Source organism: Sturnus vulgaris, chromosome 4, assembly GCF_052056855.1.
Source record: "Sturnus vulgaris isolate bStuVul1 chromosome 4, bStuVul1.hap1, whole genome shotgun sequence".
NCBI classification, from domain to species: domain Eukaryota; kingdom Metazoa; phylum Chordata; class Aves; order Passeriformes; family Sturnidae; genus Sturnus; species Sturnus vulgaris.
Window position 1 is genome coordinate 73,024,726 of NC_142246.1, and position 27,783 is coordinate 73,052,508.

At 43.3% G+C, this 27,783-nt stretch overlaps 1 protein-coding gene across 7 annotated transcripts in view; it reads right to left on the bottom strand.

The window, feature by feature from the left end:
• Nucleotides 1-37: 37 nt before the first annotated feature.
• WRN (WRN RecQ like helicase) overlaps nt 38-27,783 on the bottom strand; it is a 29,040-nt gene continuing 1,294 nt past the window's right edge. Inside the window, exons 3-36 of one of the 7 annotated variants that reach the window (XM_088164310.1) lie at nt 27,172-27,284; nt 26,060-26,205; nt 23,142-23,290; nt 21,177-21,326; nt 19,902-19,974; nt 18,857-18,965; nt 18,180-18,585; nt 17,892-17,972; nt 17,417-17,552; nt 16,601-16,676; nt 16,081-16,148; nt 15,801-15,909; nt 14,247-14,315; nt 13,643-13,725; nt 13,075-13,181; nt 12,193-12,380; nt 11,908-12,085; nt 11,179-11,360; nt 10,760-10,861; nt 10,314-10,406; nt 8,867-9,008; nt 8,008-8,178; nt 7,833-7,927; nt 7,482-7,557; nt 7,246-7,319; nt 5,990-6,068; nt 5,592-5,704; nt 5,300-5,414; nt 4,589-4,714; nt 3,540-3,702; nt 2,879-3,093; nt 1,670-1,741; nt 1,054-1,197; nt 38-364 (exon numbers count right to left, since the gene is read on the bottom strand). In XM_088164310.1, the coding sequence (XP_088020436.1) occupies nt 242-364; nt 1,054-1,197; nt 1,670-1,741; nt 2,879-3,093; nt 3,540-3,702; nt 4,589-4,714; nt 5,300-5,414; nt 5,592-5,704; nt 5,990-6,068; nt 7,246-7,319; nt 7,482-7,557; nt 7,833-7,927; nt 8,008-8,178; nt 8,867-9,008; nt 10,314-10,406; nt 10,760-10,861; nt 11,179-11,360; nt 11,908-12,085; nt 12,193-12,380; nt 13,075-13,181; nt 13,643-13,725; nt 14,247-14,315; nt 15,801-15,909; nt 16,081-16,148; nt 16,601-16,676; nt 17,417-17,552; nt 17,892-17,972; nt 18,180-18,585; nt 18,857-18,965; nt 19,902-19,974; nt 21,177-21,326; nt 23,142-23,290; nt 26,060-26,205; nt 27,172-27,284 (4,326 nt within the window). In that variant the 3' untranslated portion in view covers nt 38-241. Of the gene's footprint in view, nt 365-1,053; nt 1,198-1,669; nt 1,742-2,878; nt 3,094-3,539; nt 3,703-4,588; nt 4,715-5,299; nt 5,415-5,591; nt 5,705-5,989; nt 6,069-7,245; nt 7,320-7,481; nt 7,558-7,832; nt 7,928-8,007; nt 8,179-8,866; nt 9,009-10,313; nt 10,407-10,759; nt 10,862-11,178; nt 11,361-11,907; nt 12,086-12,192; nt 12,381-13,074; nt 13,182-13,642; nt 13,726-14,246; nt 14,316-15,800; nt 15,910-16,080; nt 16,149-16,600; nt 16,677-17,416; nt 17,553-17,891; nt 17,973-18,179; nt 18,586-18,856; nt 18,966-19,901; nt 19,975-21,176; nt 21,327-23,141; nt 23,291-26,059; nt 26,206-27,171; nt 27,288-27,783 lie in introns of all 7 variants that reach the window. The other 6 variants (XM_088164311.1, XM_088164313.1, XM_088164309.1 and 3 more) reach the window with 6 other exon arrangements.

Below are 27,783 nucleotides of genomic sequence, written 5' to 3' on the forward strand. Positions count from 1 at the left end.
CGCATACACACACACACACACACACAGAGAAAGCGGCTATTTCTGTAAATCTCTTTATTAACATCCCATTTCACACAGTGAAAAAGTCCTAAAAGTGCTGCTTGAGGAAGAGAAGAAGCAGCAGCAGCAATAATGCAGAGGAGCACAGGGGAAATTAAAGCCCCTGTGAAGCAACAGTCTGTGCAGATAATGCTCGTGGTAGTAAAGAAGATAAAAAAACAAGTCATCTTGATATCCACATTCAACTGAAAATGCCTTTTCTGGTTTCTGTTCTGCATTTCTTGGTCTGGTTGACAGGGTCAGCTGTTTCTGCTGAGGTCCCAAACCATTCTGGCACCCTCCTCTTCACAGGGGGATGCGAGTTCTGGAAGGAAACAAAGGCACAAACGTGGAGGCAACCGCACATGGACAGCCTGGCCCACTCACACAGCTCTGCTCCTCAGCTCAGCTGGAGCCATGAACTGTCCAAACTGTTCAGGGAAGGCTTGTGCCTCACTTTAATCCAACACCTTACTCAAGTATCTAAAGCACTAAGAATCAAACTCTGAGAATCAAAGCTGAGAACGATTTGCACTCACAGGAATATCCAGCTTCAAACTGAAGCAAAGGGATTCAACAAGAGAATCAGAGACAGGAGCTCCCTTTTAAATAAAAACCCTTAATGTCTGCTCATACAGCTTGCGTTCCTATAGACACCAATGCAAAAATCCTTAATGTGATCAGCACAGCCTCACAGAACCCTGTACTTAAAAGAAAAAAAAAAAAAGGAACCAAATGTCCTCTTAAAACGTTGGAAGCATCTGTCACGAAATAGCTGACAAAATGTACTGGGGGAAAAGTTTCCTGTGGCAGTCTCTTGCTATCCAAGTGGGATATTTGGACACAGCAAGGACAATAAAAGCAACATGGCATCACTGCCTCAGTGATGTCGATGAGAGCAATGAGCTGGCAAGGTCTTAGCCACAGTCTGGAACCCCGAGAGAAGCTGAGAGTTGGGTTGTTGGAGATGCCCACCCCAATCTGCAGGTGTGGGCTGTGCTCCTGCAGTCTCACCTTTGGCTCAGAGTCCCCAAAGAGCTCCTCCTCCTCGGGATCCAGGGTAGGCTGGTTGGAAGAGGCCGGGGTGATGGGCTTTGAGAAGCCTGCTGCCCCCCTGCTCCCTGCCTGCCTGGCATCCATGCTCCCTGCAGCCTTCCCCTGCCACAGAAAGGAAGCACAGTGTTACTTGGGTCACAGTCCCTCATCAACCAAGTCCCAAAACCTCTACTTAATGAGGGCACTGCCTGTTACTTAATTATTCCACCACAATAAAATTTGAGGGAGTGAAGTTTGTGCATTTCAAACATACAGCAACTGGAAATTGTACTCGGGCCTTGTTTTTAAGTTAAGAAAAACATTTCCCCATTTCTATGGCTCTGAAAACTTGAAATATTTACTTCTGACTCGCAAGTGTTGTGTTTTCAAATGTGTCTTTACAGCTGAAGTGTCAGTTAAAAACAGCACAGTGGGCACAGAGATATTAACTCATGTTTTTTATATCATCCTGCTGCTCACAGGTTGCAGCAGTCATGCTGACATTTTTGCATCAGCTACACATCCCTATGTTACCAAAATCCTCACTAATGGCAAGTTTACCACATGCTTTATTAGAGTAAGAACATCTGTTTACCGAAGCCAAAGGCACCACATGCAGATGGGTTTTTTCTGCTCCTTCCTTGGATGCTGGATTGATCCCATTACCCTGTAAAAGCAGCAGCAATGTCAGGCCATTCAAATCCAAGAAAATCCATTAAGAGATTTACAACTGTTCACTACAGAGAATTAGTAGAACTAGGATATCTTCTAAAGGAGAAGTAAACAAAGACTGTTTGGATTAGTTTTTGGATTTGCAGTCTCTTCCTTTGGATTATGTTAATTTGATTACTAATAGCATGTCATTCTCACTATTAGCTCCAGGAGCTAACAGTAGCAGGGAAAAGTGTGATCAGTGCTCAGACAATTGGACTGTCAGGAGGTCAACTGCAGGAAAAAGAAGGCTCTGACAGAGATATTGCAGAAACAAAACAGCACTCAGGGAAGCACGAAAATCAAATTGGCCAAATGGCCATGCTTGAAAAGTGGTTTGAGCCAGCGTTTAAGAAATCAGCCTAAAGGCCTGTAGGGAACAGATCTGAAATCCCAGCACAGGTAGCAGGATTTGGAGCACGATATTTCTTTTGACCATTCCCACCAGGTGCCACTCAGTGCAAGGTGTCCTTTGTACAAGGTGCTGAGCTGGGATTTGGGGTCACAGAGGCCAGCAGAGGGCTCAGACTATCCTGGATTTTCTCAAACAGCAAAGACCTCCTTATTTCCCAAGACGTGTCCTTCAGGAGACACTTGTCATCAGGCTGTGCCCAGCAGTTTCAAGCAATATAGGGAAACCAAGGGCTGAGACACTGCTGGCTGGAATTGCCTCTGGATTTTTCATCCTCTTCACTTTCCTGCATAGTAGGAGAACCTCTTTTCCCACATCAGGTTGGTTATGTAGCAACGCACAGAAACAAAGCAAGAGCACAACTTGGATTCGGTTGCTGGGAAGGAATGAGCATATCCAAGTTTTCATACTGGGAAGAACTTGTAATGTATGTAACAAATCACAGCTAAGCTGCACAGGTCTGACCTCTTCCTAGGTCAACACTTGTCCCAAAAGAATCCTCAGTTTCTGCTCTGAGCACTCCTCTGAGGAGGAGGCAGTTCTACTCAAAACTGAGCGAGAGATGGATTGGGAAGATGAGACAGAGCACTGCTCAAAACACCAACAACATTCTGTTAGTCTGTTCCTACACAGAAAATATGATTTTACAGAGGAACAGTTTTATAACCTTCTTTTACTAACCTGTATTTTAATCCACAAGTCACCTTGCCTGCTTTCTTGATCTGCTCCTGTTTTTCCCTGCTGCCCTTCAGGCCACACCAACCTTCTTTTGATACCCAAGACATCCTGAGATTTATTTCTCTCCTCTTGCTCCAATAGTGCAATCATCATCTTGATCAGATACAGATGAATATTTGTAGGAGTAAGTTTTCTAATTTCTTGAATTTTGGCAGTGTCTTGGAAAAAATATAAATACAATATTATTATTTAAGCTTCTTGCCCCTGATTCAGTTTTTCTATATTGTAAAATACATTAATTGCACCTCATTGAAGCACAGCATGGATTAAGGCATAGAAAAGCTAAGAAGATAAAAACATATGGGTTTGACTTGTGAGATCATGTGACAAATTCCCAGTGTGTTTTCTGAGGATGCCAGTACTTACAGAAATACTTTGTCAGGCCGATGTTTTTTTTCAAAAACATTTAAGTAAATATAGATTTAAGAGGGATGCCTCAATCATCTCCATACAATAGAGCCAAAGGATTTATAAAGGTCTTCCCCATTGTTATGGATCAGGATGGTGTTATTTTACAGCTGAACCCTGAAAGGAAAGCAGTGACCCTGGCACTGCCCCAGCCTTACAGGCACAAGAAGCTTCAGCTGAGGTCAGTGATGCTTACCTGAGTTAATGGGAGGACTGTGGATAACGTCCCTAAGGACCCTCTGAACTGCAGGAGTCAAACCTGCTCTCTCCAGGCTCACAGCATAGCCAGCTCTCAGGGCCTGGCACAGGTGAGTGCCAACCACAGCAAGGGGCAGAGATCTGCACTCACTTATGGCCTCCTGGGGACACAAAGGCACAGGGGACTCACGTGGCACAAGTGTCATTCCCAAAAAACAATCCAGAGACGCGGGCACACGGCAGCACAACAAAGCTTCCCAGAACACTGCATTATTCCTGACAGCTCTCTCATTTCTTTTCCAGCTTGTCAGGTGTGTTTCTCTCTCAAAACTGCACAGCTCGAGTGCAACACCTCACCTTGAACTTAGCTGAGATAAAGGAGCTGTGGTGCACCTGACCTCTCAGGTGCATTATACTCCTATAAGACAGAATATCCATGCAGAACATGGATAGCAGCACCAAAACAAATTCCCCCTGATTTTCACATGTTGGATGAATTCTCCTCTTAAAACATTTGCCTTGAAGAAAAGCATCTCCAACTTGGTTGACCCAGACTTGTTTTTTCTCAAGGACAGATTTCCAACTGGAATCTCGTACTCTTGAAAAAAGCATATTTCAAGTTTCTACTCATTTCTCCACAGGGAATACACACACTGTGCATATCATCGGGATTAGTGGACACAGAGTATCAAGTTGCCCATTAGTAATTGTACAATTATTTCTTGTTAGTTCATCCTTAGGTAAATTTTTAACTTGGGGACCACTTGACCCATAGTCTTGTGAGGGGCAAAGCAAAAGCCAAAGCAACTTGAGTTGCTTACTCTGGAATTAAAGACTCACTGTATCCCACCTCAGTTTTCCATACCACCACTTGAGAGGTAAGAGGATTTGCCATTTCCCAGGATAGGTATTGCCTCAGAATTTTAAAGTAACCTATCCAGCACTGTGCAGAGGATTTAAGAGAACTTGCACATCCCCCTCGTCTAGACCAAGCATCCCTGCTGTCAATTTTCAGAAAAGCAAAAACCTCCACAGCCAAGAGCTTACCAGAGAGTAATTTTTCTTTTGGAACAGGATATATGTGACCTCCTCTGAGGGAGAAAGGGCTCTAGCACACTTCCAGGGAGATGCTTCTTTCTGAACCTTTGATTCAGACGTAGGGAATGTGTCGGTCTAAGCGAGATAAAGCAGAATTAAGTTAATTGTATCCCAGTGACAACCAGTGGATCGCCCTCCCAGTATCTGAAGTTATCTGACAAAAATAACACCAACAGAATCATTCAGCTCTCTGGAGGTTGGCTTTGACCACAACTCCATGTTCTTAAAAGAAAAAAAAAAATTAAGAAGAGAGGGAAAACTAAAGAAAGGAGGGAATCCAGATGGACACCCACCGTATGTTTTCATCTTACTGAAGCCAGCATGGTGTCATCTAAGGAGCTTGGAAAAGAAAACCAGCCAGAACATAGTGCCTAGGCCAACACATCATCTTAAGTATTCCTCATTCCACGTGAAACTACTCCATCAGAACAAACTGTGGCATTCAATCTGCATGGGAAACTTCTCCATTTGAGCTAAACTTTCTCTACATACAAGCCCTGAAAACAACTAAAAAATGAAGCATGCTCTTGATTCCCACTGCTAGAATAAAGTATTATTTTTTTGTCAAACAGAAACAGAACTCCATGGAGTCCAACAGCTGCAGGACAAATCCCATCCTTAAGGCTCCTGCCAAGGAGCAGACACTTGAGTTCATCATACCTGCAAACCATTTACTTGGCAGAAATCCTTAATTTCAGCCAGGAGAGGCATCAACATGGTGGACTTGGCTTCAGACACACCATCAATTTTCTTCAGGTTCTCAATGCTCGTAGGCCTGGTTTAGGATGAAGAAGGCAACAACATAAGACATTCCCAAAATATTGCTGCCTAATGCCTTGTAATAGCTGGGGGAGGGACTTGAGATGCCTCCACTCTCCCAACAGAAGCAGGAAAGGGAATTTGTGACAAGCTCCCCAGTTTGTACAAAGTGTCTGCATGCTGGCTGCTTTACCTTATCTGGGCCATCTCCACCAGGATCTTATTGGTTGCCAAGAGAGCTGGAGGAATTTCCTTCTCATTAGCCACCTTCTGTCTAACAGTCAGCAGCTTGCCATACAGAGCAGTCTGGAAAGGAAGGAGCCAAATTCTCAGGAAGCAGCTCTACATCACTCATAGGTGTAATTGCTACAAGAGCCAAAGTTATCACCTCCCTGAACTCTCCAATAATACACAAAACCCCTACAATCCATTAATCCCTCCTCAGCTATTTCAGTCCTATTCTGGGACTTCTATTCAAACTAACTCAGTAATTTTAAGAGCTGTCCAAGCCAGCTGCCCAAACACAGGACAACTGTGGTTTGCAGGCTGACTGCAATTGAAAGAAATCCTCCCCATCCCAGAAAAACTTACCTCTAGTTCTTTTTCTCGGGATGAAACACCTGGTTCTTGGGGCTTCAAAGGAGATTTCAGTGGTGAGCGCCCTGCAACACTAACAAAAAAAAAAAAAAAAAAAAAAAAAAAAAAAAAAAAAAAAAAAAAAAAAAAAAAAAAAAATCAAGTGTGAATCAAGCCTTGCTTTACATCATCACTTTATTCAGGGCTTGGTTGAAGGCTGTGGGAGAGCAGCAGCCTGACTTATTTTGCCAGCTCCTACAACACCTCAAGCCAACCTGGCCCCCAGGCAGGACTGGTGCTGGTTGGGATACAACCAGCAGCATCCTCCATGTCACAATTTCTCTGATCTGGTGCTGTAATCCAAAAACAGTCTGTTATTGTACAAAGCTCAAGCAGATGAAATATTATCTGTGGGAATCTGGGGGCAAAAAACCAACCCAACTCAGCAAGATCTCTCAATGCTGGATTCCCATATCTTGAACAAAAACAAGCCCTAACAGTCACTTGTCCCCTGTGACATCCCACCTTTGGTTTTTGCCCATGGCTGAGAACATCAATCCTGGCAAACAGCACTGAGCACCTCAAAACCATCAGTGACAGGGCCACAGCTGCTGGGCTGTGAGTAGAATTAGCACAGCTCCCAGTCCATGGGCTCAGGGACATTTACCCTTGACTGGACTGCCTCCATTACACTGCAACATCTGTTAGAACACAAGTTGGACTAAGAGCTTCCTTTCCTAAGCACAGTGCAAAATAACTTGATTTGGATTTTAACTGTCCCTAAAATAATCTGTCTTCACATGGCTGAAGTGACAACTATTCACCTAAGTGATACAGCCTCTTTACTTGTCATCTGCCAGCACCAGAATGGTGGCCTGAAGGAGGAATCCACTCAGAAATATAAGGTGCATTCAATCTGAAGCAGCACATGAGCCAGAAAAACAAATTACTTGGTCTGCTTTTTGCAAGAGGTTATTGGATTTCTTTTGACCTGAGGGAGCCTTGTGTTAGTCCCAGTCTTCCCCAGACCAGTGTAGAAAGGCAGAGCCCTCCATGCTCCCTGATGTTAACTGTGAAATCTTGTAAAGACAAGATATTTTGAAATATAATGCAGTGTATAGCAAGTTTTAGGCACTTGTCTTTTTTTAATGCATTAAACATTTCCACACCCATTTCCCAGGAAATGCTCATGATAACGATCACCTGACAAGCAGTATCCCCATTAACACAGTCAAAATTAGGTCAATCTGTTTTAATTTCAAATACTGTACCTGTTAAGCATATTAGTGCTTCTTGGAGGAGTTTTGTCTTTTCTGTTATAGGAGAACATCTCATATAGAGATATCTATAAAAAACAGAAGAACAAGACAAATGCTGATTTCCCATCTTTGCACTGAGTTTGCTGTTGACAAAAGATGAATGTGTGATATGTTTACAACCTGGGTTTTATTTTTTTTAATATGAGCAAGGATGGATCACATTGCAGGAGGGTTGTACTGGTACAGACCTGCTTGCCTGGTGATTGTGTTGTTCCTTTTGTGCCTGGGGAGCGCTGCCTGGAGAGCACAGGCGAATGACTGCTGCTGTAATGCAATTAATTATATCTTAATTCCATTGCATAGTGACATTGCCCTTCAAAAAAATAACATTCTGCTAAATAAACTGATTTCAAGTCGGTACAGGGATGTATTTGGCAAATCAGGTTATTGATTAATTATTAGGATTGTCATTCTTCATGGAAAAAAAACCAAGAACACTGAGGATCCTCCTGTTCAACCCTGCCTTCTCCAAAAGCAGATTTCAGAGACTGATCTGATGTTAGCAAAGAAGCCTTCAAGAGAACACGTGCTAAAATTACCTGGTAGAAGGTCTCTGCAAATTAAGGTCTTCACTGGACTGTAACAGAAGACTTGGATTTGAGGCAGACCCAGCTTTTGACAGCCAATTTCTACCCTGTAAGAAATAAACCACAGGGCTTCGCTGTGCATTGCTCAGGAGGGGCTCTCAGTGGGTCACTTCACTACCAAAAATACCTTCTGGGTGAGCACACAAATGGTTGCAAACTTGTTATGGCCTGGGACTTCTTTGAGGAACCCTTCCAGTATCAGCTGCTGGCAGAGCAGTTTCCACCAGTTCTCTGGCCACTCTTTTCCACAGCCAAAGAGGGAGTGCCTCCGGTACCGCTCCGGCAAGCGTTGGGAGCACTGGAAGTTGGGAAAGAATCTGTCAGCTTTGGCCACTCCTTGCACAGGGAAACTTCAAGTACAATCAGGACAGCCCAGTGAGGGTCCTCCTCTAACCTATTCCACTCCTCATCTACTTTCTGCCAAGGTCACAGCAAGTTAATTTTTCCCTACATACAACGGCGTGACAATCAGCAGCTTAACTTCAGGAAAAGGTTAAACAAGGAACATAATTCTTACTCTAATTGATTTCCAGTGAGCTTTTTGCTTAGTATTTCAAAACAATTAAAATTAAAGGTATATAGAAATTAATTTATATTCATTCTGGTACCCTACTGACTGCTGCAATACTCCAAGTCAGACAGCAACACAAAGCTACAGTGGAAACCATCCTTTGCTTTATTTAAACTTAAGCCACCTAATTGAGCCAAGATGTTTATCCTTCATTCTGAAAAGGCTGGTCCCTTCAAGACAATCAAAACTATGCATTTTCATAAAAAAATTAGAGGACAGTCATCTTGCTTGTTGCTTGGGGAGTGGAGCTGAGCAGCTTCCCAAAGTCAAGGCTACCTCTCTACACCAACATCCATCTCTCCAACAAGAATTAACATGAATGTATATCTATGTACTGACTGATAGATCAATTAAGAAGGACACTGTCACAGCCTCTCCCCTCAGAACACACACAAGGAGCTGCACCATCACTTACAGACCCTCGAAGAAGCAGAATTGGCATTTTGGTCCCAAACTTCTCATCCAGGGCAGTGACTGCAGACAGCAGCTGCTGTGCTTGCTTCCCAAAGTCCTGCAATCCACCGTCAAAGTCACTGGGGACTGCGAGGCTGGAGCTGCTGGAAGGCACAAAGGAAGCCAGGCTTAACACAAACAAATCCAGTCCCCTCTCCTTTGCTCCACATGTTGTCAACCCAGTAATTAATAAAATAATTAAATTAAATAACCACAAGTGATTGACCTGTATTTAATCTCTACCATCAGTCCTAGCTCTATACATTTAAACACATTTAATTATTTATACCAATGTAACTTCAAGACATTTATATTTCTATCAATGTAATTTCTCAGACAACTGCCCAACCCACAGCAAGCTCTCCATGGCACCTGCTGTTATGAACATTGTCTCAGCAGTCTTTGAATTCAGTATTTAAATATTTGCATTGGTTTGGACATGCACAATATTTTTTTAACTGCACTTAAAAGCTTTTTTCTGTTTCTTTAAGAAAATGAAGGAAAAACAAAAACCAGAAATAAAGAACAAACCCATTAAAGGCTATGTAAGGTTTGTTAATATATTTCTTACTGACTGAAAGAATCCACTGTAAAGTTACTGGCACCAACCACTTGTAAGGAGAAAAATCATCTATGTCAAGTGATTTCAGTTCTGCAATACAAATTCACTACCTGGCTCTTTATTAACACAGTAAAGAGGGAAGTTATGATCTTTTAAATTCTTTTTTTTACTTAGTTGTAGTAGTGCCCAGGCAAAGCTGTCCTAATCCATGGCATACAGAAATTCAGTAGCTGAATTGGTTACACTTCTCCAGAAAGCAACACAGCCTAACATCTTGCCTGGGATCAGAAAGCATCAGGCAATCAGCAAGAGCAAGGAATGCTGGACTATAACTTCAGGGAAAGCTTTATTGCAACCACAGAACCAAGTGACAAAGGTGTTTCTGTTTATACTTGTGTGACTATCAGCCTCTTGAGTCCCCCCTCAGCACATCCATGAAATTATGAGCAAGGTTAAAAGAGCACATGTCAGCACAGGAGAACAGCTCCCCGGACACTGGGGCAATTTAGCCTTAGACACCTGGTACCACACACCATTTGCAAGTGTTGTCTTTTGGGATTAATTACCTAACAGGGCTTAAACCAGTGAATAGAGGTGTTTTTCACCGAGTTGTTCTAAATCCCTGTGATCCTGCTCTGTTTCCAGGCTTTCTCACAGCCTAACTTGGAGCTCATCATGGTTTGCTCAACTCACTAGAGAAAGGTTAGAGAGATGTTCAGAAATAAACCTCAGGCTGAACAGCTGCAAGATCAGATGCGTGAAAGTCAATTCTTTCAGATAATTTGCCTTCTAAGTCAGTGTGAGGGAACATCACCTCTAGGATCAGACTTCAGGGAAGAAAGCTTACCTGGACCTGCAATTATCACAACATTCTTCTGTGCCCATGATGCCAGAGGAAACCTTTCGGAGTTGTCTGTCTTCAAAATGAGACAGGATGATTCTACCCAAGGGAACAAAAAGAATTCAGTAAAAGACCACGAATTTACACAGAAAATTTATTGCAGAAAATGGACTTGAAATCAGCATCATTAATTAATTCACTGGGGAACCAATTATTTAGCCTTGATTCCTCTAAAGAAAAAGTCTTTTTTTTAAAAAAAAGCAAATAAGGACACGTATAAATGTGCTGAAGGTTGTACTTTTGATACTGCTCGTTAATACAGAATAGAACGTTCTGTGCTTGTAGAACACACTGAGAGTCTGACATGCCCCTGGTTACTGGTGCCCAAGTCCCAGCAGCTCTTATCAAAGCTGCCTGCAGTGACAAAGCACCAAATAGGCTCCAGCACTCACTTCCTCCTGCAGCTGTTGGACACCAGGTACTTCTCCATCTTGGCCAACATCTTCAGCTTGTACAGCCGGAACTTCTCGTTGTTGATCTCGTTCAGCAGCCGCCTGAGACGGAAGCGAAAAAAAGCAGAGCCTTAAATGCTGACCACTATTCCCCTGTCCCACATCAAAAACTAAATGTGCCAGACAGTGCTCTCTAATTCACTAGGAAGAGCTAGAAAAAATATCCTACTAAAACCAGAGCCAAGCTGCCTGCCTGCTTCTCTACCACCTTGATCCTCAGAGCACAGGGCATACTCACGAGAGCCCTTTATCTAAAATTATCCCAAAGAGGCTAGAACAGGAGAGAGACAGAGAGGTTCTTGCAAGCCCACAGAGACCCATGGCAAAAGGCCTTGAGGAGGGAGAAGAGGGCTCCTGACCTGTTACAGAGGAGGTCTGTTGCAGCCCAGAGGACGTGGCAGGCAGCGGGGAGCCCGTCACGCCCGGCTCTCCCCATTTCCTGGTAGTAGGATTCCATCTCCTTCGGGGCACCGTAGTGGATCACCAGCCTGATGTCTGCCTTGTTGATGCCCATCCCAAATGCCACCGTGGCCACAACACACTGCAAAACAGGAGCCACGTGCCTTCAGGTGATCCCAAATATGCCTGGGTTAACTCACACACATTTGGTGTGAATCTGCTGTCACAGACTCAAAATTCAGCCTGAATTACAGCAGCTTCAGAGCCACAGGGCTGAGTTTGGCCAGAGCACAGCCACAGGATTTTAACCAAGAGAGGAATTATGTGCTGTGGCAAATGTAGGAGTGCTTTCAAGGAGCTGTTCTCAACAGGCACAAAACAGATGATGAAAAGCAACACAAGAAGTCCCAGGATACCTCTGCTGCCCAGGAAAGAAGCAGCTCACAGAAGGTGTGATCTTGTTCCAGCTACCACCATTTTCCTTGAATACCATGCATTTTTAAGGGAATTACTACAGAAATTCAAAAGATAAGCCAGGAATCTTATTCCCGTCAGCACAGACCAGCAATTTCTTCACCCAGAATTGCAGACAGAGGACATGGCTAACACAGGTTGCTATTCCAAAATCATCTTCTACCACAAACTCTGAAATTCTAAATAGGACCAAGAGAATTTTGTTTCCCACATACCTGAATTTCATCCCTCATGAAGCGGTGGTGAGTGTCTCTCCTCTGTTTGTTCCCCATCCCAGCATGGTAGGTACCACAGGCCACGTTGAGTCTATTCAGTGCACACACCACCTGCTCAGTGGCCTTTCTTGTAGGGCAGTAGATGATAGTGGGGCCTTCAAACTCATACACAGAACTGCTAAAAATAACAACAACAACAACATGTAAAGACACAGGAAAAAAAAAAAAACCACCTGCCTGTAAAAAAATACATCTGAGGGATAAAAACCAGGCTTAAATCCTTACCTTCCTTTCCTAGTTAGGAACTGCTTCAAATCCCTCATGATGTCTCCACTTTGCTGTCCAACTTCCAGGTACAGGTTAGGTCTGTCAAAACTGGTGCAGGTGACCTGGGGATTCCTCAGGTTCAGGCATTTCACTATGTCCTCTCTAATCGAGGGACTCGCAGTTGCAGTTAAAGCAATAATGGGGACCTGCAAAGAGATGAAGAACATTCATGACCTCTCATAGACAGTTTTTACACCAAAAACCTCAAGAGTCTACTGATACAGAACCTAGACAGGCACTTTAATGTGTTTAGCATCAGATAAGCTCACTCATTTGAAAAATATAGTTAATATTGAGCTTCTTGAACATTTTAGACCAAAGCTCTTGATAGAGCAGATAGGAACAGAACACTTTAAATACCAAGTTTTATTCTGAATGTATCTTCAAAGAGTACACAATACTTCACTGATGTGATTAACTAAATTTAGGGAATACAGGATGACACTTTCAATAAAAGCATGTTAAGTTCAGGTCTCAATTTCTGAGCTTATGCAGTAAGTGCTTGAGGAGTGTCTAGAAATCAGTGGCATGCTCCTACAAGCCACTAAGTCAGGTAAAACAAAATACTCCAATATTAAAGCAGAAGCTTAGGGACATCATCTTCCTCAGCATAGGGATCCAAAGCAATTTAAATTTCCTAAGTTTCTGTAGTCCAAGTTCAGAGCATCCTTTGTTTAAACATTGGGAAAAACCTACAAAGTCCAGTCAGTGCCAGGGATGCTCCAACTCCAAACCAGCATGGTCAGCACACCCAGAGTACGACATTAAAAAGCTGCTATTTCCAAACTATCACACAAAACCCTTCTCTTGCATCAGTAACTCAATAGAGCCAAACCTCACCGATGGCAGAGTCTTCTTTAAGGAGCCTAAATTTCTGAAGGAGCTCCTGAAGTCATGGCCCCACTCGGAGATGCAGTGAGCTTCATCCACAGCAATGAGGGTGATACCTGGGGGACACAAAACAAGCCCCAGCTTTGCTGAGAAGTCACCAGCACTGCTTTAGCTTTTGCTCCTGGGATGCTTTCTGCTGCAGCAACTTAAAGGCCTCTTGCATAAAGAAGTCCAAGGGCTTTCACAGTCTCCCCCCACCACAACCCAACATCCCTCACACAGATCAAAATCGCTGGCTGGTTCCAACAGGACCTTGTCCCATTTGCTGCTTCTCAGTCATAGTCAGAATTAAGAATTACAGATGCCATTGGTTGCATTTTCTGGGTTGTAACACCAAGCCTGATTGTCTCAGACAAACACATATGATTTTTTTCATCAGTGACAGGATCTTGTGTGATGAATGGGGTAACTACTCTCACCAAGAAGTGTGTGATATGTCTTCAATTATCAAAAAGGCTTAAACATAATTATCAATTTAAGCTGCTTGACAACTCACCCACACTTATCTCCAACTTACCAACAGTTTGGTCAAGGTCCTGAAGTAACTTTAAGTTTCCTGAACAGAACTCTGGAGTCATGTATATGACTCTGTACTGACCCCTGCAAGACCAGAGAAAAACACACTGACACAGAAGAGAAGACCCCACACAATTAAATTCAATAAAATCATGATTGCATTGAAAAACAATATGAGAAAAACAGATCTTTGATGGGAAACAAGAAGAATTAAGTGAAGAAGAAGAAGAAAGTGAAGAAAATATTCCAGAACTGAAGGAAAGCAAGGCATTACAGGAAAAGAAAAACCAGATTTGCCAGCCTTTAGAATAAGAATGGATTGCTGTGGTGATGACAGAGATAGGCCCAAAACCTGACTAAAATCAGGTATTAATCAGAACACAGCTGAGTCAATAAGCTCCATCTCCCCAGCTAAAAGGCACAAGAGGGTGGCTCTAGCCTCCCACACACTCAGCCTGGGAGAATGCAAACAAAATCCTGAGTACCAGCTGCCAGGGCTGGGCCAGAACCAGGAGTTGCAGTGATGATGGAGCAGAGAGACATGGTACCCCTCAAGCACCCCTATGTCAGAGCCCAGAGTACCAGAAAGCTTGGCTGAAACTCACCCTAGGATGGAATCCCTGACCTGTTTCGACTGAGCTGAACCAAGGAAACAAGCTGGAATCCCTGTCATTCTGCAGAAATAAAAAAGCACAATCACGAACAGACTCACTCTCCAAGCTTTAGCTCCCAGCCTGTGCCAGCATTTCTAAAGGAAGTTCAAGCTGTGAGGTCAGAGACTACTTTCTTCCAGGATATTTGTATGAAACACCTTTTGAAAAAGCAAGAGTGGTGCATGGCTCTTCCTGCTACTCAAACGCTCTTCCACTCCTGTTTCCACAAGACACAAGCTGGATTAGTAGGAAGCAGAGAAAAGAAGACAATCTTCCTTGCACAAGTTCACAAAGAAAACATCCAAAAGAATATGCTAGATATGTTTTCTTCAACTATTCACTGCTAGCCCACAGTGCTTTACCTTGTTCAATCTTTTGTGAGCTACAGATGCTGCATGTGCTAATTTTAAATCAGGTGGCTAGTTTTTAATGACATAATAACCAGCTCAACTAATTCATATTTTACCTCTCAACTTGGTGATTTGCTGCTTTGTCTCAGAGCCCTTGGTTTCATTTCCATAGCTGCTCAGTCCAAACTGCAGCCAGACCGACAGACAAACTGCTGCAGTTTCCCACTGGGAAGGTACTGAATAAACCCATTCCACTGAGGAAAACAGTGGAAAAGTCAGCAGCAGCTGAACACACAGACAGCCTGCTGAGTAATAATCAAGGAGCTTAGGTTGTCCAGCCATTCATCTGCACACAGCCACAACGTGCAGCAGAAAATGCCACACATAATTGATGTTCTTCACTTCAAAACATCTTCATATTCCCTTTCACAAAAGACTCGTTCTTCCCAAGTTGGACAAGGCAGGAATGAACTAGACAACTCAGCATGAGTCGCACAGCTTCAGTGACAAAGTGTCAGAAGTGAATAGCTCTTACAATAGGAAGTGAATACATGTGGAGAAAGCATTATCAGGTATTAAAAATCAAAGAGATTTATCCTGACAACACCTAAAACTGCTCATGTCAGAATGATGTGGGGTCACCCACAAGTTCCCCCCTTCAGATGTCTTAAGAAGTGAAGAGGCCAGGTGTTAGGAGACCTACTACACTGTCCCTCTTGAAAGCCTGTGCTGTAGCTTTGATCTGGATTGCCTACAGCTTCCAGCAGTTCTGGGTTCACATGTCACTCCTCAGACCCAAAGGAAGCCCTACCAAACTGTGACATGAGTCTGACAGCCTCAAACAGCTCCCACACCACTTTGGTCTGGACACCAAAGGCCTGTGAATCCAGAAATAAGTGCCTTCAAAAACCTCTCACCAGCGTCCATCCTTTGCAACTTCAGCCTCTGGTTCACCTACGTGGCAAATCCAGGGATCTGAGACTGCTGACACAGGCTGTGTGTGTTCCTTGTGAAACACATGCTCTGCAGCTGACACACAAACAGCCCTGCTGTGCACCAAGCTCCAAAGGGGAAACACCCAGGAATGCCACAGGCAGGATGCCTGTGAGTCCATGGGCAATCCAGAGCAGCCTGGCACTGCCACCACGTTACTTACGTCAACTGCAGCACCTGGTCCTCCATCAGGGAGATGAGAGGGCAGATGACAACTCCTGTGTGTCCAGTGTAAACAGGAGGAAACTGGTAGCACAAGCTTTTTCCATAGCCTGAGAGGGGAAAAAAAAAGCCAAAGTGAGACATCATGCTTTCTATGCAGCTACAACAGACAATTCTAACACGTTAATGAGCCCAAAAAACCAAGCCATGTCTGTTTTACTACTCTCTCCCCAAAAGGGAACGATTTTTTTATTGTTTCTTAGGATGCAATGGTAACTCACCAGTTGCCATGACAACAAGATTATCTCTTCTGTCTTCCAAAAGAGAATTGACCACTTTCCACTGGACCCTTTAAATTAAACAAAGGGGAATACTTGATTTTTGCCACCACAGATAACAAGTAAATTGCATAAAACTGCATATTCTGTTGAATTGTGGGTTAAAGGGACCCTTGAGGCTGCCTCAGAGTGCTGTCTTTGCATGCTGCAGCCACTCAGACACTCCAAGTGCTGCAGGCAGGGCCACAAGTGCCAGAGTGGGGATCTCTAACAGGACTCAAGCAAGCAGCACTTGATGTAGACACTCACAGGAGATCACAAATAATACCTGCAGTTTTCACAGTGTTCGTGGATCACTTATCTCCAACACAAGAGAGTGTGAACAAGACCTGGAATAGTTTGTTGGCAATTGTTTGTTCCCATTTTTTCAAGTAAGCAATGATGAAAACATCTTCCAGGTTGAAGGAAGGGCAGGAACACATTCCCCAGCGTGTCCCCATATTTTAACAGAAAATCTGCTCACGGTTTAAATGAAGAATGCCCAAAATAGGTCTTCAGACACATGATGTGGCTTTCTCCAGGTTCTGGCAGCAGCGGATCTTTAGTGAGAGAGAGGAGAAAACACTAATTTGGGATTAAATTTGAAAAAAAGATAAAGCACTGTCTCCACAAACAACAGTCTGCTCATGGTTCGTGATGCCCAGGGGTTAGAATTTGGGCAATTCCAGTGAAAAGAGAGATATCAAACTCTAGGTATCTACGGCTAAAATGAAGGATTAAAAAAGCACAGAGGCTCCTCAGAGACCCTGCATGAGGAGGAGAACATATGGCTTAATTAATGAGATAAAGCAGCAGGACTGTAATGCATAACTGCATCATCTGCAACAGGATCATCCAAACAAGTCAAGGTGTGTTTCTCCTCACATCTCAGCTGCTTTTCCCCACTTGATTTCTCACCAAAGGGACAACCCCAAAGCAAGTCACAATCACCCCCAAAGCAGAATTTCTTCAGAATTCTGCCATGCAGAAGCAACAGCAGAAGAACACAGGCACACAGGGAGGTGTCACCTCCCCCATGCTGTGTTGTGAGCAGGTCCCCCACAGCCCCACACGGGTTTTACTCCCATGAAGCAGACATCAGCAGAAGTTCATGGCAGAACTTCATTCTCTTTTGCCAAGCACACCTTTTATTTTCATCTTGACACATACCAAGCTCCCTTGATTTTTCTGGTTTGAGAAACCAACCCCTAAAAGTCACTGTGCTTCCACGGCTGCTTCTACAGCCAGTGATCTTTAAGAATTTATTTCATCATGCACTAAGATTTATTTAAAACCATACCAAAATATTCATCCTCCTCTTCCTCAATGCCTTCATCTTCATCACCATCTGGTGCTACATCCACTTCTGTGTCAGGAGTTTTACTGGGCTCTCCTTCAGGTGAAACTCCGTCACTACCATCTACATCTTTTAGAGACTGAGAAATTAAGAAGAAAAAAGTTATTTTGGAGCATGGAAGGGTAGATAAAATGCCTATCCAAGGTAATACAATATGGGAACCAGGTTTTAATGTAATTGTAACAACTTAAATCTAGTGGGTGGATCAAGTCCAAGCTGGTGTAGGGAACATGACACACGAGGCAAATGACAACCAGCAAACTGAATTCCTTAGGTATCCATGTGTTTATTCTGTCCATCTTCTGTAAGCAGCACCATTTTGCTTCACATTCCCTCCCTTAACTGTGCTCCACTCCACTGTGATCCCAGAGCAGCATCATTAGAAAAAAAATTGAAAAATCAGCCCTGAGGCACTCACTTTCAGCATCTCCATTTCCAGCTCTTCATCGCTCTCAATGACACAGGACACGTTTTGCTCATTGTCTGTGGAACATGCCTCCTACAAAACCAACACCATTCTCTTAGAAGCAAAGTAATTTCCATTTTACCCACAACCTTCCAACCTTTTGTACCTCCTATAAGCCACTTTTCCTTTTGCTTTAACTTCCTAGCAAAGATAATTAAACCTCAACATTCAGTTCTGAGGCCTGCCCATTAAAAACAAAATATCTGAAAGAAATATCTGAACTTAACAAGTTTTCATTACCTCAGGTGCAACTTCACTGACCAATTCCTTGGCAGCCTGACGTTCCAAGACCTGAAGCTCTTGCTCACTAATGTCCAGGGACATGAAGTCATCTCTGTCCTCTTTGTCTGTAAATCTGGCTGCTGGAGCCCCATTTTGCAGAGCACTGTTACCTCTCTGTGCCTCCTCTCCACCCATTTCTTCCTCCCAGAGGGCAGCCAGTGTAGCATCAGAGCAGATGTTGAGGTCACCTTCAGGTTGCTCAGCACATTCTGCTTTTTGTGCTTTGACATTTGCTGACTTGGCTTCAAATAGTGTTGTATTTGCACCACAGCTCCTCTCCAGTCCAGAAGGGGAACCTGAGCCCAGCAGGGTGGATTTTAAGGCACTGATGCTCTCTGATATCTCAGCTACTATTTCAGCAGCCCTAGGAGAAAAAAAACAAGGAAGGTAAAACAAAAATCCCAGAGGGAGTTACTACACTTCAGAAGAAAACCCAGCCAAGTTCAGTGTCAAATCCGTTGCAATTAGACCAGAGAAAACACATATTCCTACATATAAAAAAAGTACATTTCCTTGGAAAACAGCAAACAGGTAACAGATGCCTGTTCAAACACGTGTACTTGTCATGTGGGACCTCGGAAATCAAAAGCCAAACACTGATTGTGGAGGTAGAGAAAAGTCAGCAAACAACTGACCTCTGGAAATTTTCCTGTTGTCCAGAAGAGTCAGGGATGTGAGAAGCCAGGTGTGTTATCTCTTCAGCCAGGGAAGCCAAGCTCTCCCTCACACCCTCAGACGTGGCATCTGTAACAAGTGCAAGAATTGGTTATTTTGTAATAACTGGGGTCTAACATCTCTATGTGAACAACTCACATTCCTGTGACTGTTTTCCTACAAGATGGACAGCTGGTAAAACAGCATTTTCCAGGGCTTAAAAATCAAGCACAGAGAATCAGGCCAAGCTTCCCAGTATTTCAGCATTGCCTCTCTTCCATTACACAAGCTCAGGGAAAACAGGTACACAACGGGACTGCTACAAAGTGATCCCTCCCAGCTTCCCTCCAGCTCCTGGAAAAGAGCTCCTAACAAGGACATGCTGACTAAACCAAGGCCAAATCCTGCACCTCGTATCAAGGGGATAGCACTGCCACTTCTGCCTTTGACAGAAGAGTAAAATTCAACCAAAACAAAAAGGAAACCAACTCCTCATCACCCCTCTTTTCCAGCCTTAAGCTACCTGTAATATCTTCATTATGAAACATAGAACTGAACAAGAACTAAGATTTTAAAACCTCCCCTGATGAAGTAAATAATGTTAAGCTGCTCTAAAACATTTGGGTCCTATGGCTATGCTTCAATAAAAACATGACTTCCTAACACGGTTTCTTTTGTGGCCCTATTTCATCTTAAATTAGGTATTGGTCCCTGCATCAGCAGCACTGAAATGAACTCACTCAAGTGTTTCCATAAACCAACTGGGATGATAGCAGGAATTCTTCCCATCTCTGTGTACAGCAGAGATAAACACCAACAAACATCCTAAAAGTAACCTTCCTACATCCTATGGAACACAGTCATGGGGTAAGGTTACCCAAGACCTTTTACTATCTGCTCTCTCTGCAAGTCATTTGGAATCACCAAGAAGCCAAAGAAAACCTGACACTATTAAAATACCTGCTGGGAAATGGAATATGCAATTGTACATAGAATAAATTCCTCATGCCTGGATGGACAATTTACCTTTCCTCACGCTAAATAATTTCTGGTCACTCTTACTCATATTTTTCAATTTTTCATAAACAATGTAGCCAGCCTAGGAGAGAAATGAAATAATTAGTACTCAGTACTCCACAGAGAAAAAACAACAACAAAAATTAACCAGGAGTTAACGAGGCAAAGCATGGCACCAGTAGAGCATGACCATCAGAATTCCCATCTGGAATGCAGGTCACATCATAGTAATTACTACCCTGACTCCACTGCCCATCAGGACCAGGTTATGTGTTACAGAATGCTGCACTAAGGGCCAAATGCTGACTTGGAACTCCCTCTGGAATGGATACTCTTACACAGATCCCAGAGTGGGCAATCTCAGCAAGCTCACTGCACACAGAAAGTTCCCAGTACTCAGCTCCCAGTCCCACCATCTGCTCACCTCATTCAGATTTCATGCCATGCTCCAGGAGAAGAGCTACAAACCTACCAAGATGGATTCGGTGTGTTTAGTGTTTCCCTTGGTATGAATAATGAGTTCTAACAGAAAAATACAGCCCAAAGCCAGCAATGTGCTAATTAGGCTACACGTGTTGAAAAAGAAACAAGTTACTCCCTCATGTTTTCCTGGGAGGCTCCAAAAGGTAGGCCAGATGAACAGAGCATAGTGGGAAAGATGCACTGCCTGGAAAAAAAGGGCTACAAAAGCTGAACCAGGCACAAAAAAAAAAAAAAAATTAAAATGTTTTCCTTAATGTTTTGGGTCTTCACAGGTGCTAAACCCTCCAAGGCTGAACTTGAAACGAGAAGTCAGAAAAGGAACCATTGTCCTGCTTCCCTTCCTCTAAGCCTAGAAATAAGAGACTGAAGGGATTGTTTTTTCTTGCTATAAGGAATGATTTTCTCCCAGGAAGCAGGTGGCACCTGGTAGCATATTGATAAAAGCCTTCACAGAACTGCAGATAAACCAAAATTCATTCAAAACACCGTAAAAACAGGGACTTGTAGAGAACCACAAGACTCCTATGCAACTGAACTGCTCCTGACAGTCCATATTGTGGTTCTCCTGTATTAACCACCAAATTGCTTTTGAATTTCACCTCCCATACTACATTTAACAATATTTGGGTTCATTAGCAGCTGAACAAGATGACAAAACCAGAAGGAAACACACCCAAAAGTGCTAACAAGCTACAGCAACACCTGCAGATAAGGGACTAAAGAAACAAGCAGCAGCTAAGAGCACACTGGATCAGGGATTTACTGCCAGAGGTTGGAATGGTGATCCCCTGTGGTACATACATAGGCATCTGTGGCTGCATAGAGCTTCTGCTCCTCGTTGAGTGGAAACTTTTCCCAGCTGCTGCAGCGGACAGACTGATCCTTCAACAGCTGCCTGCCAAAAAGGTGCTTCACCAAGCCATTCAGACTCCAGGTCTCCTTACACTTCAGCTGAGGAAAAAATAAAACAAACAAACCACCAAAAGCAGAGGATTTGTTTAAAATGGAAAGCACCTGCACCTCCCCAAAAAGAGCCAAGTGTACTCAATCCCTTGTTAGAAGCAAAGAGCTCTGGGTTAGTCAAAGCATACTTAGTTTTTCAAAGCAGTAACTCTTCTCAGTGCTGTCACACTCAAAAATATGAAGAATCTGTACAAAGCAACCTCTGGGTTGATAAAATAAAAGCCCTAGACTTAAGCAGCAACCCCTCTCTCCTCCAGGATTTTCCTGTTATTTGCCTTTCTAATTAGAAAAAGTCAGTATCAAGCACCAGGGATTTATCTGATAAAAACACAGGAATATTAAAGCCTGCCTGTGAGTGTTGGACAAAGCAGAAGAGCAGAGCTCCAGCCCACACTAACCAGTGCTGGGAGTGCTGGGAAGCAGCTCATCCCAAGCCTCCAAAAGCCACCCCAGCACGCTGCTGCCTCCAACTGCCTTTGCAATCCCCTGTCAACCACAGTGGCTGCACACTGCTGTCTCGAGGGCCAGGCTGGCAAACTTGGCTTCAGAGCCCAAGGATCCAGGCCTGCTGTTATTCCAGCTTGGAAAACGTGCCCAGCACAGCACAGCAGCAGTACAGCATGAGCAGCTCATTGTCTGGTATTAAAAAAAAAAAAACCTGTTCTTTTTAGGCTCCCCCAGCCCTTCCCTTCTCATTGTGCCATTATATATAACCCTGTTCTTCTGTTCTCTTTCAAGTTTATTTTTGGTTTGTTTTCTCTTTAGCAGAAGACTTTTAAGCTGCTATCAGAGAGATCACATTGCTCATCTTCCTAACAAATTATCCCGAGTAGAACTACGGGAATTAAAAAAATAAAAAATAAAAATAAAAAAAAGGGGGAGTAACTGAGCAAAGTCCAAATTTGAGAAGTAGCAGCTCCTCTTACTGCTTGAGCAAAAGAGTTCATTTGTATCATTTTCAATCCACTAGGAAGCCAAACTCTGAAGTGGCTCCTATGAAAAGCACTGCTCCAAATGTTGATGCTGCATCACAGAAGGAATGAGAAATGCATGGAGAGACCAAGCACAGGTAAGGAAATCCCTGGCAGGTGCAGAAAGAAAAGCTTTAAGGGACATGCTAGAAATAAGGATTTGGAAAGCAACGAACCTTTGGCTCCCTTCCCTATAAAGACAACACAGGTGTCCCTGCATCAAACAATCTGACATAGAACTGTTATTTAGGGTGTGCCAAATGCAGCACAACTCGTGCACAGCAGCTCACCAGGTGCTGGAAACAGCAACCACACCAGAGCTGAGGTGAGAGCAGCCTGAGAATCATAGGAATCGAGGTATTTTTACAGGCTGTGTGGCACAAACACCTCTGGCAGGGAGGACCTGGAGCACCCAGCAAGCCATGGCAGCAGGGCTGCCTTCTTGAACCCTGTTTATAAGGTTCAGTCATGGCTGGGACAACGACATGACTGCCAGCAGAACAATCAGGCCATTTCCATCACTAAGAATTCAAGGAAAAAGCACTTGCAGCTGAATTAAAAAGGTACATCTTGTAAATACTGTAAGTGAACAGACCTGAGAGGGGGACAAGTGTTGATTAAAAATTGGCTCACTGAAAGACAGTACTTGATTCTGCAGGCTTTGAGAGGTGTTTTCAAACAGTTTCTAAATAAGTTACTATAGATCTCTGCTTTATTCCACAGAACACGTTTGCTCTTGGAATGGAACACCAATCAAGACAGGGAAGCCTCCTTTTGCACAGCACCATAACAAGATTCCCTCCCACACACACAAAAAGGTTTTAAGTTTTACTTTCTCATTAGCAACGTCAGCCAGCTCCACAAAGCTCTTCAGTTTGATTTCAAAGTCACTCATCAGCTTCCATTGATCTCCCTCAATTCCTACGCCAACCTTTTTAATTGTTTCATCTTCGAGCAGCCTTTTGAGTCCCTTGGGAAAACCTAAAATAGATTAAGCCCAAACATGAGAAACTAAATACTGGAAGATGCCAGAAAGTCTCATGGAAATGACAAAATCCAAGCACAAAGGCCATCTGCAAAACCCTGTGCTTTTAAAGGAAAAGCCACCAAAGTTCCTCTGTTTATTTAATTTCTCTCTGGAATGACTGAAAACTTCAACTGGTTGTGATGGATCATCTGCAGACAAGCAAGAAGGAAATACTTAAAATATGCAAATCATCCTGCACCTGAAAACAAATCCAGTGAAAAAAAACCCCAAACCTCGTCTTTCTGATTGTTAAATCACACAACAAAAAAAGCAATCCCTCACTTGAGAAAGATACTTGAATACTGAAAACTCTGTGTTCATGACATGAAATCAAATATTATTTTACTATTTTCCACATAATTTCCTCACAGTTTTTGCTATTTCACATTTCTGGGCAACAGTTTAAACCATAAACATGGGAAATCATCAGAAGCACAGATTCTCTGGAGACACACTCAGAGCTAAGGCTGGGCTGCTCCAACAACAGCATTTGGAAAACAAAATTCACCAACCAGATGCTGTGCCAAGCCCAAACATGTCAGTCCTGTCAGCAAGCAAAAATCCCACAATGATTAAAGATGCACACAGATTCTGAGTATTATATTCTGATTTCTCCCAAACTGATGGCACAGCAATCCTGGATCAAAGGGTATTTTCAAGCTTACAGGACTGAATTAAAGCAGTCAGCTTTCTCATCTCATTTTCTACAGGAAGAACAGCCACAGACACTTGATCCTTGAACAGTAACAGCCTTTTCCTCCCCTGTGTGTTTGCTCCCATTTAAAATTCAGAGCATCTTATTTAAATCCGTACCTTGAGGACCCCACAGCTGGATACCCTGAATTAGGCTCAAGTGCAAATTTAGTACCTGCAAACACACAGAACTGCACAGGCACACAGTGCTCATCTGCCTTGGGTTTCATTGCAAACATCCCCTTTTCTCAGTCCTGCAATATGTATTTATGTACTTCAACAAACACTTGGCATCACTGATTTTATTTTTGCACAATTATCTCTGCCCTTTGATGGCTGCCACTGCACAGGTACATCTGTAGCTACACCCACAGTCGGTTGTGTTGTGGACTGGGAAATGGGAGATCCACCCCAAAGCATTAAAAAATAAACTGGTAAAAACCCCCCAGGTAGTAGCAGCCTGGTGCTGGTGGATGCAGACCAAGCACAGCATTTCCAAAGCATGAAAGCCACAGGAAAACGTGAAAAATCCTCTAGAAAGGGGAAAGAATTTGGTCAAATAAAAGCCTGCAACATACTCAGCTGGGTAGCTGTACATGGGATTTTCACCTAAGGGAATCATCATTAAAACCTGCAAGGATGGGCACTCCCCAGTAGAGGACTCGTGCCCCATTTCCACCACCTCATTCCTAGAAAAGTGACTATCAAAACCAAAAAGTCTAAGTTGAAGACTGCAAAAGCTACAATCTGATAAACAGGTCACATTTTGAGAAATCTGTAAGGAAACCTAAAAAATACTAATAAATTGAAAATTACAAACAACCTTCCCAACATGTAAACAAATAAATGTGTTTTTGTCATTTATACACAGTCCAAGAATGCTCAATTCCTCTTGCAGGAGGAAGTTTTTCTGCTACGACTTGCTGCTTTTTATTGTGATCTGGCCAGCATTTCTGCAGATCATATCTATTGCCATAATAAGCAGGAATTGCCTCTGGTTCCTGCACAAGTCACTCAGCTCAAAGTGCATCTTCCATTGACAAGAAGAGGCATTTTGGAAAACGTGTATTCTGTAACACAGCAGCCCACGTGCAGCCACGCTCGGCACTGGCACACAAACATCTCCCCTGCCACAATCAAAAGCACTCCAGCTCTTTATGGCCTTTCTTCCCTCAGCTTCCTCTCCTCACATCATTTTCCTTTGTGCTCTCGAGCCTCCCTGACGGAATAGCCTCCAGCAATTAAATTTTCCACCCCATTTGCTCTAAATGACAAAGGATTGAACACCAACATTAAAATTATCGCTATTATACCTCAGCACGAGTCCCCCAGGGAAATCAGAAACCTCTCACAGGCATAGTTTCAATCTAACATTTTAAACCAAAGGTTATAAAATTGCCATCTCCTTCCCTCATCCCTGTTTTCCCTATTTGGAAGCTTTTATTCACAGCCATAATGAATTGAGCCTCTGCTAAGCACACCCCCTTCTCTCCCTTCAGCTGCATCACATCAGGTACCCAGTATTCTTTCCCAAAGCTGATGTCATATAATGCAGGTACTGGGAATAGAAAGCACAAGAACCATCACTCTTGAGGCTTTTCGTTGAAGCCAAATGAAAATAAAAAACAAAACAAAACACAAAAACCCCCACAGCCCGCTCTATTTAGGTTCATTGTTTATTTTGGCACTAAACAGAAAACTCATTATAGGAGCAAGGAATTAAGTTTTTAAAACGGGAATAAAATATTCTCTCCCAGACAGAAAAATAATCCCCAAGTAAGACTCTCCTCCCCTGTTCAGAACCCACACCTTGTTTTCAAGCACACGTGGCAAGCTAAGATCGTCTTAATATATAGGCATCACTCAAAGAATAAACCCCTTTATTACAGGTGGGAAAGGGGAGAAAAAGGGTGGATTTTTGCTGTCCCATACAGTAGGACATATCACCCACTGATCAAGGCTTATGTTCAAGCTTAACCACAAGAAATAGCGAGCAGTTCACACCCTAAATAAGAGGGGAAGTACAGTACCTGCCATGGAGGAGATGTGGAACAAGTAACACCTGTCCTCAGCGACACACATCTGGATTACAGCTGTTTTGGACATCTTCCCTTTTGTGTATGATGGTGGCCACTCAATGTCAAATCCAACAGCAGCTCCATCTGATAAATTCTGCCTGGAAAGGAACAGATCTCCCTCACATTTATCTGCTGCTCTATCAGCATTTAAAACACCAACCTTAAGTCACCCCACACGAACACGGAAGGTGCACTGGCTGTGATTATTCCCATTTCACATGTGCAAGGCACAGGAGCCATTTCACAGCACAGACCACTTCGTGCTGATCCACAGAGGCACCTGAAATGCTTCAAAACTCTGCAGATCTGCTTGCCAATAGCAGCACATTGTTTATAAATAGCTGCGGGCTGTGGGTGCAGAGAAGGACAGGGAGAGGACACGCAGCAATTACCGGCATGGGCAAAGCAAATACATCAAAATAAACTGATTTCCCACCAATCAAATCAGAGTAGGATAATGGGAAATAAAACCATCTTAAAACACCTTTCCCACACCACTCCCTTCTTCCCTGGCTCAACTGGACTCCCAAATTTCCTACCTCTTCTCCTTCAGCACCACAAGGACAAGGCCTTTAGCCCCCCACCACTAAACTTGACCACACAGGCCTCAAGGACAGCCAGAGGCAAAAGATGACGGAATACTCCTTTGAAAGGTTCTTCTTGATTCACCCCCTGATCCCTAGAAAGACAGTCCTTTATTTATCCCACAGCACTGGAAGCTGGGCACAGAATTTCTTCCTCCAGCAACGTGAGCTGTGCTACACAAAAAAGGGAAAAATAATAATCTATTTGCAGCATTAATTTACTGTCTTTTCTTTAAAAATTGCAAGTTAAGAATTAACACTTCCCCATGAAGGCATTGAAGCTCATGGAATTTTCCATACTGTGAAAGGCAAGTAATCTGCATTGGAACGTCCTGAGCTTCTGCTTTGAGGGACTGAAAGGTTCAGCAAAGGCACCTTCCACCAACAAGGCCAAATGGGAAACCGTTCCCAGGAGCTGAGTCCCTCCCAAAAAGAAAGGAGGACTCAAAGTATAAAAAAAACCTGAATATCAGCTGTTACCTGATATCTTCTGCAAGAAGAGAACAGTCACTGGATTCATAGCTATAAACAACAGAGCCACAGAATTCCAGGAATGGCAGCCCATCCTCCAGAACACTCCTCTGGGCACCAGGCTTCTAGCAAACAAAATTTGGGAGAGATCTGGTTACCTACCTGTCCTTACCAGGGACATCCATCCCAGCCGGGCTCCCCTTTATCAAAATATCTGGGTTCCTGCTCCAACTTCTCTACTCGGCTCTGAGCGCTCAGTGAACAAAAACTAAAAGTTATTGCTGTTTCATCTGATAATGTTTAATACCCAAGCTACTAACCATTTACTAATCAACTAATCATTTACTCCCACTTGGTGGAACAACAGCTGCTGAATTTGATCCTCTGCTTTTCACCTCGTTAATAATTTTCCAACTGTTGAAGCTATTTCAGGTGTTACAGGGATCCTGAGGGAAGGTCCCTTCTCCTGGGCATTTTTATAGTGAACTGCTCATACACACAGAAAAAAAAAAAAAGCAAACCCAAGGACACTGTAACACTTACAGGACATCAAAAGCTGATGAACAATTAATTCAGCTGACACATTTGAGCTGCAAATCCTGGAATATTTAACACATGAAG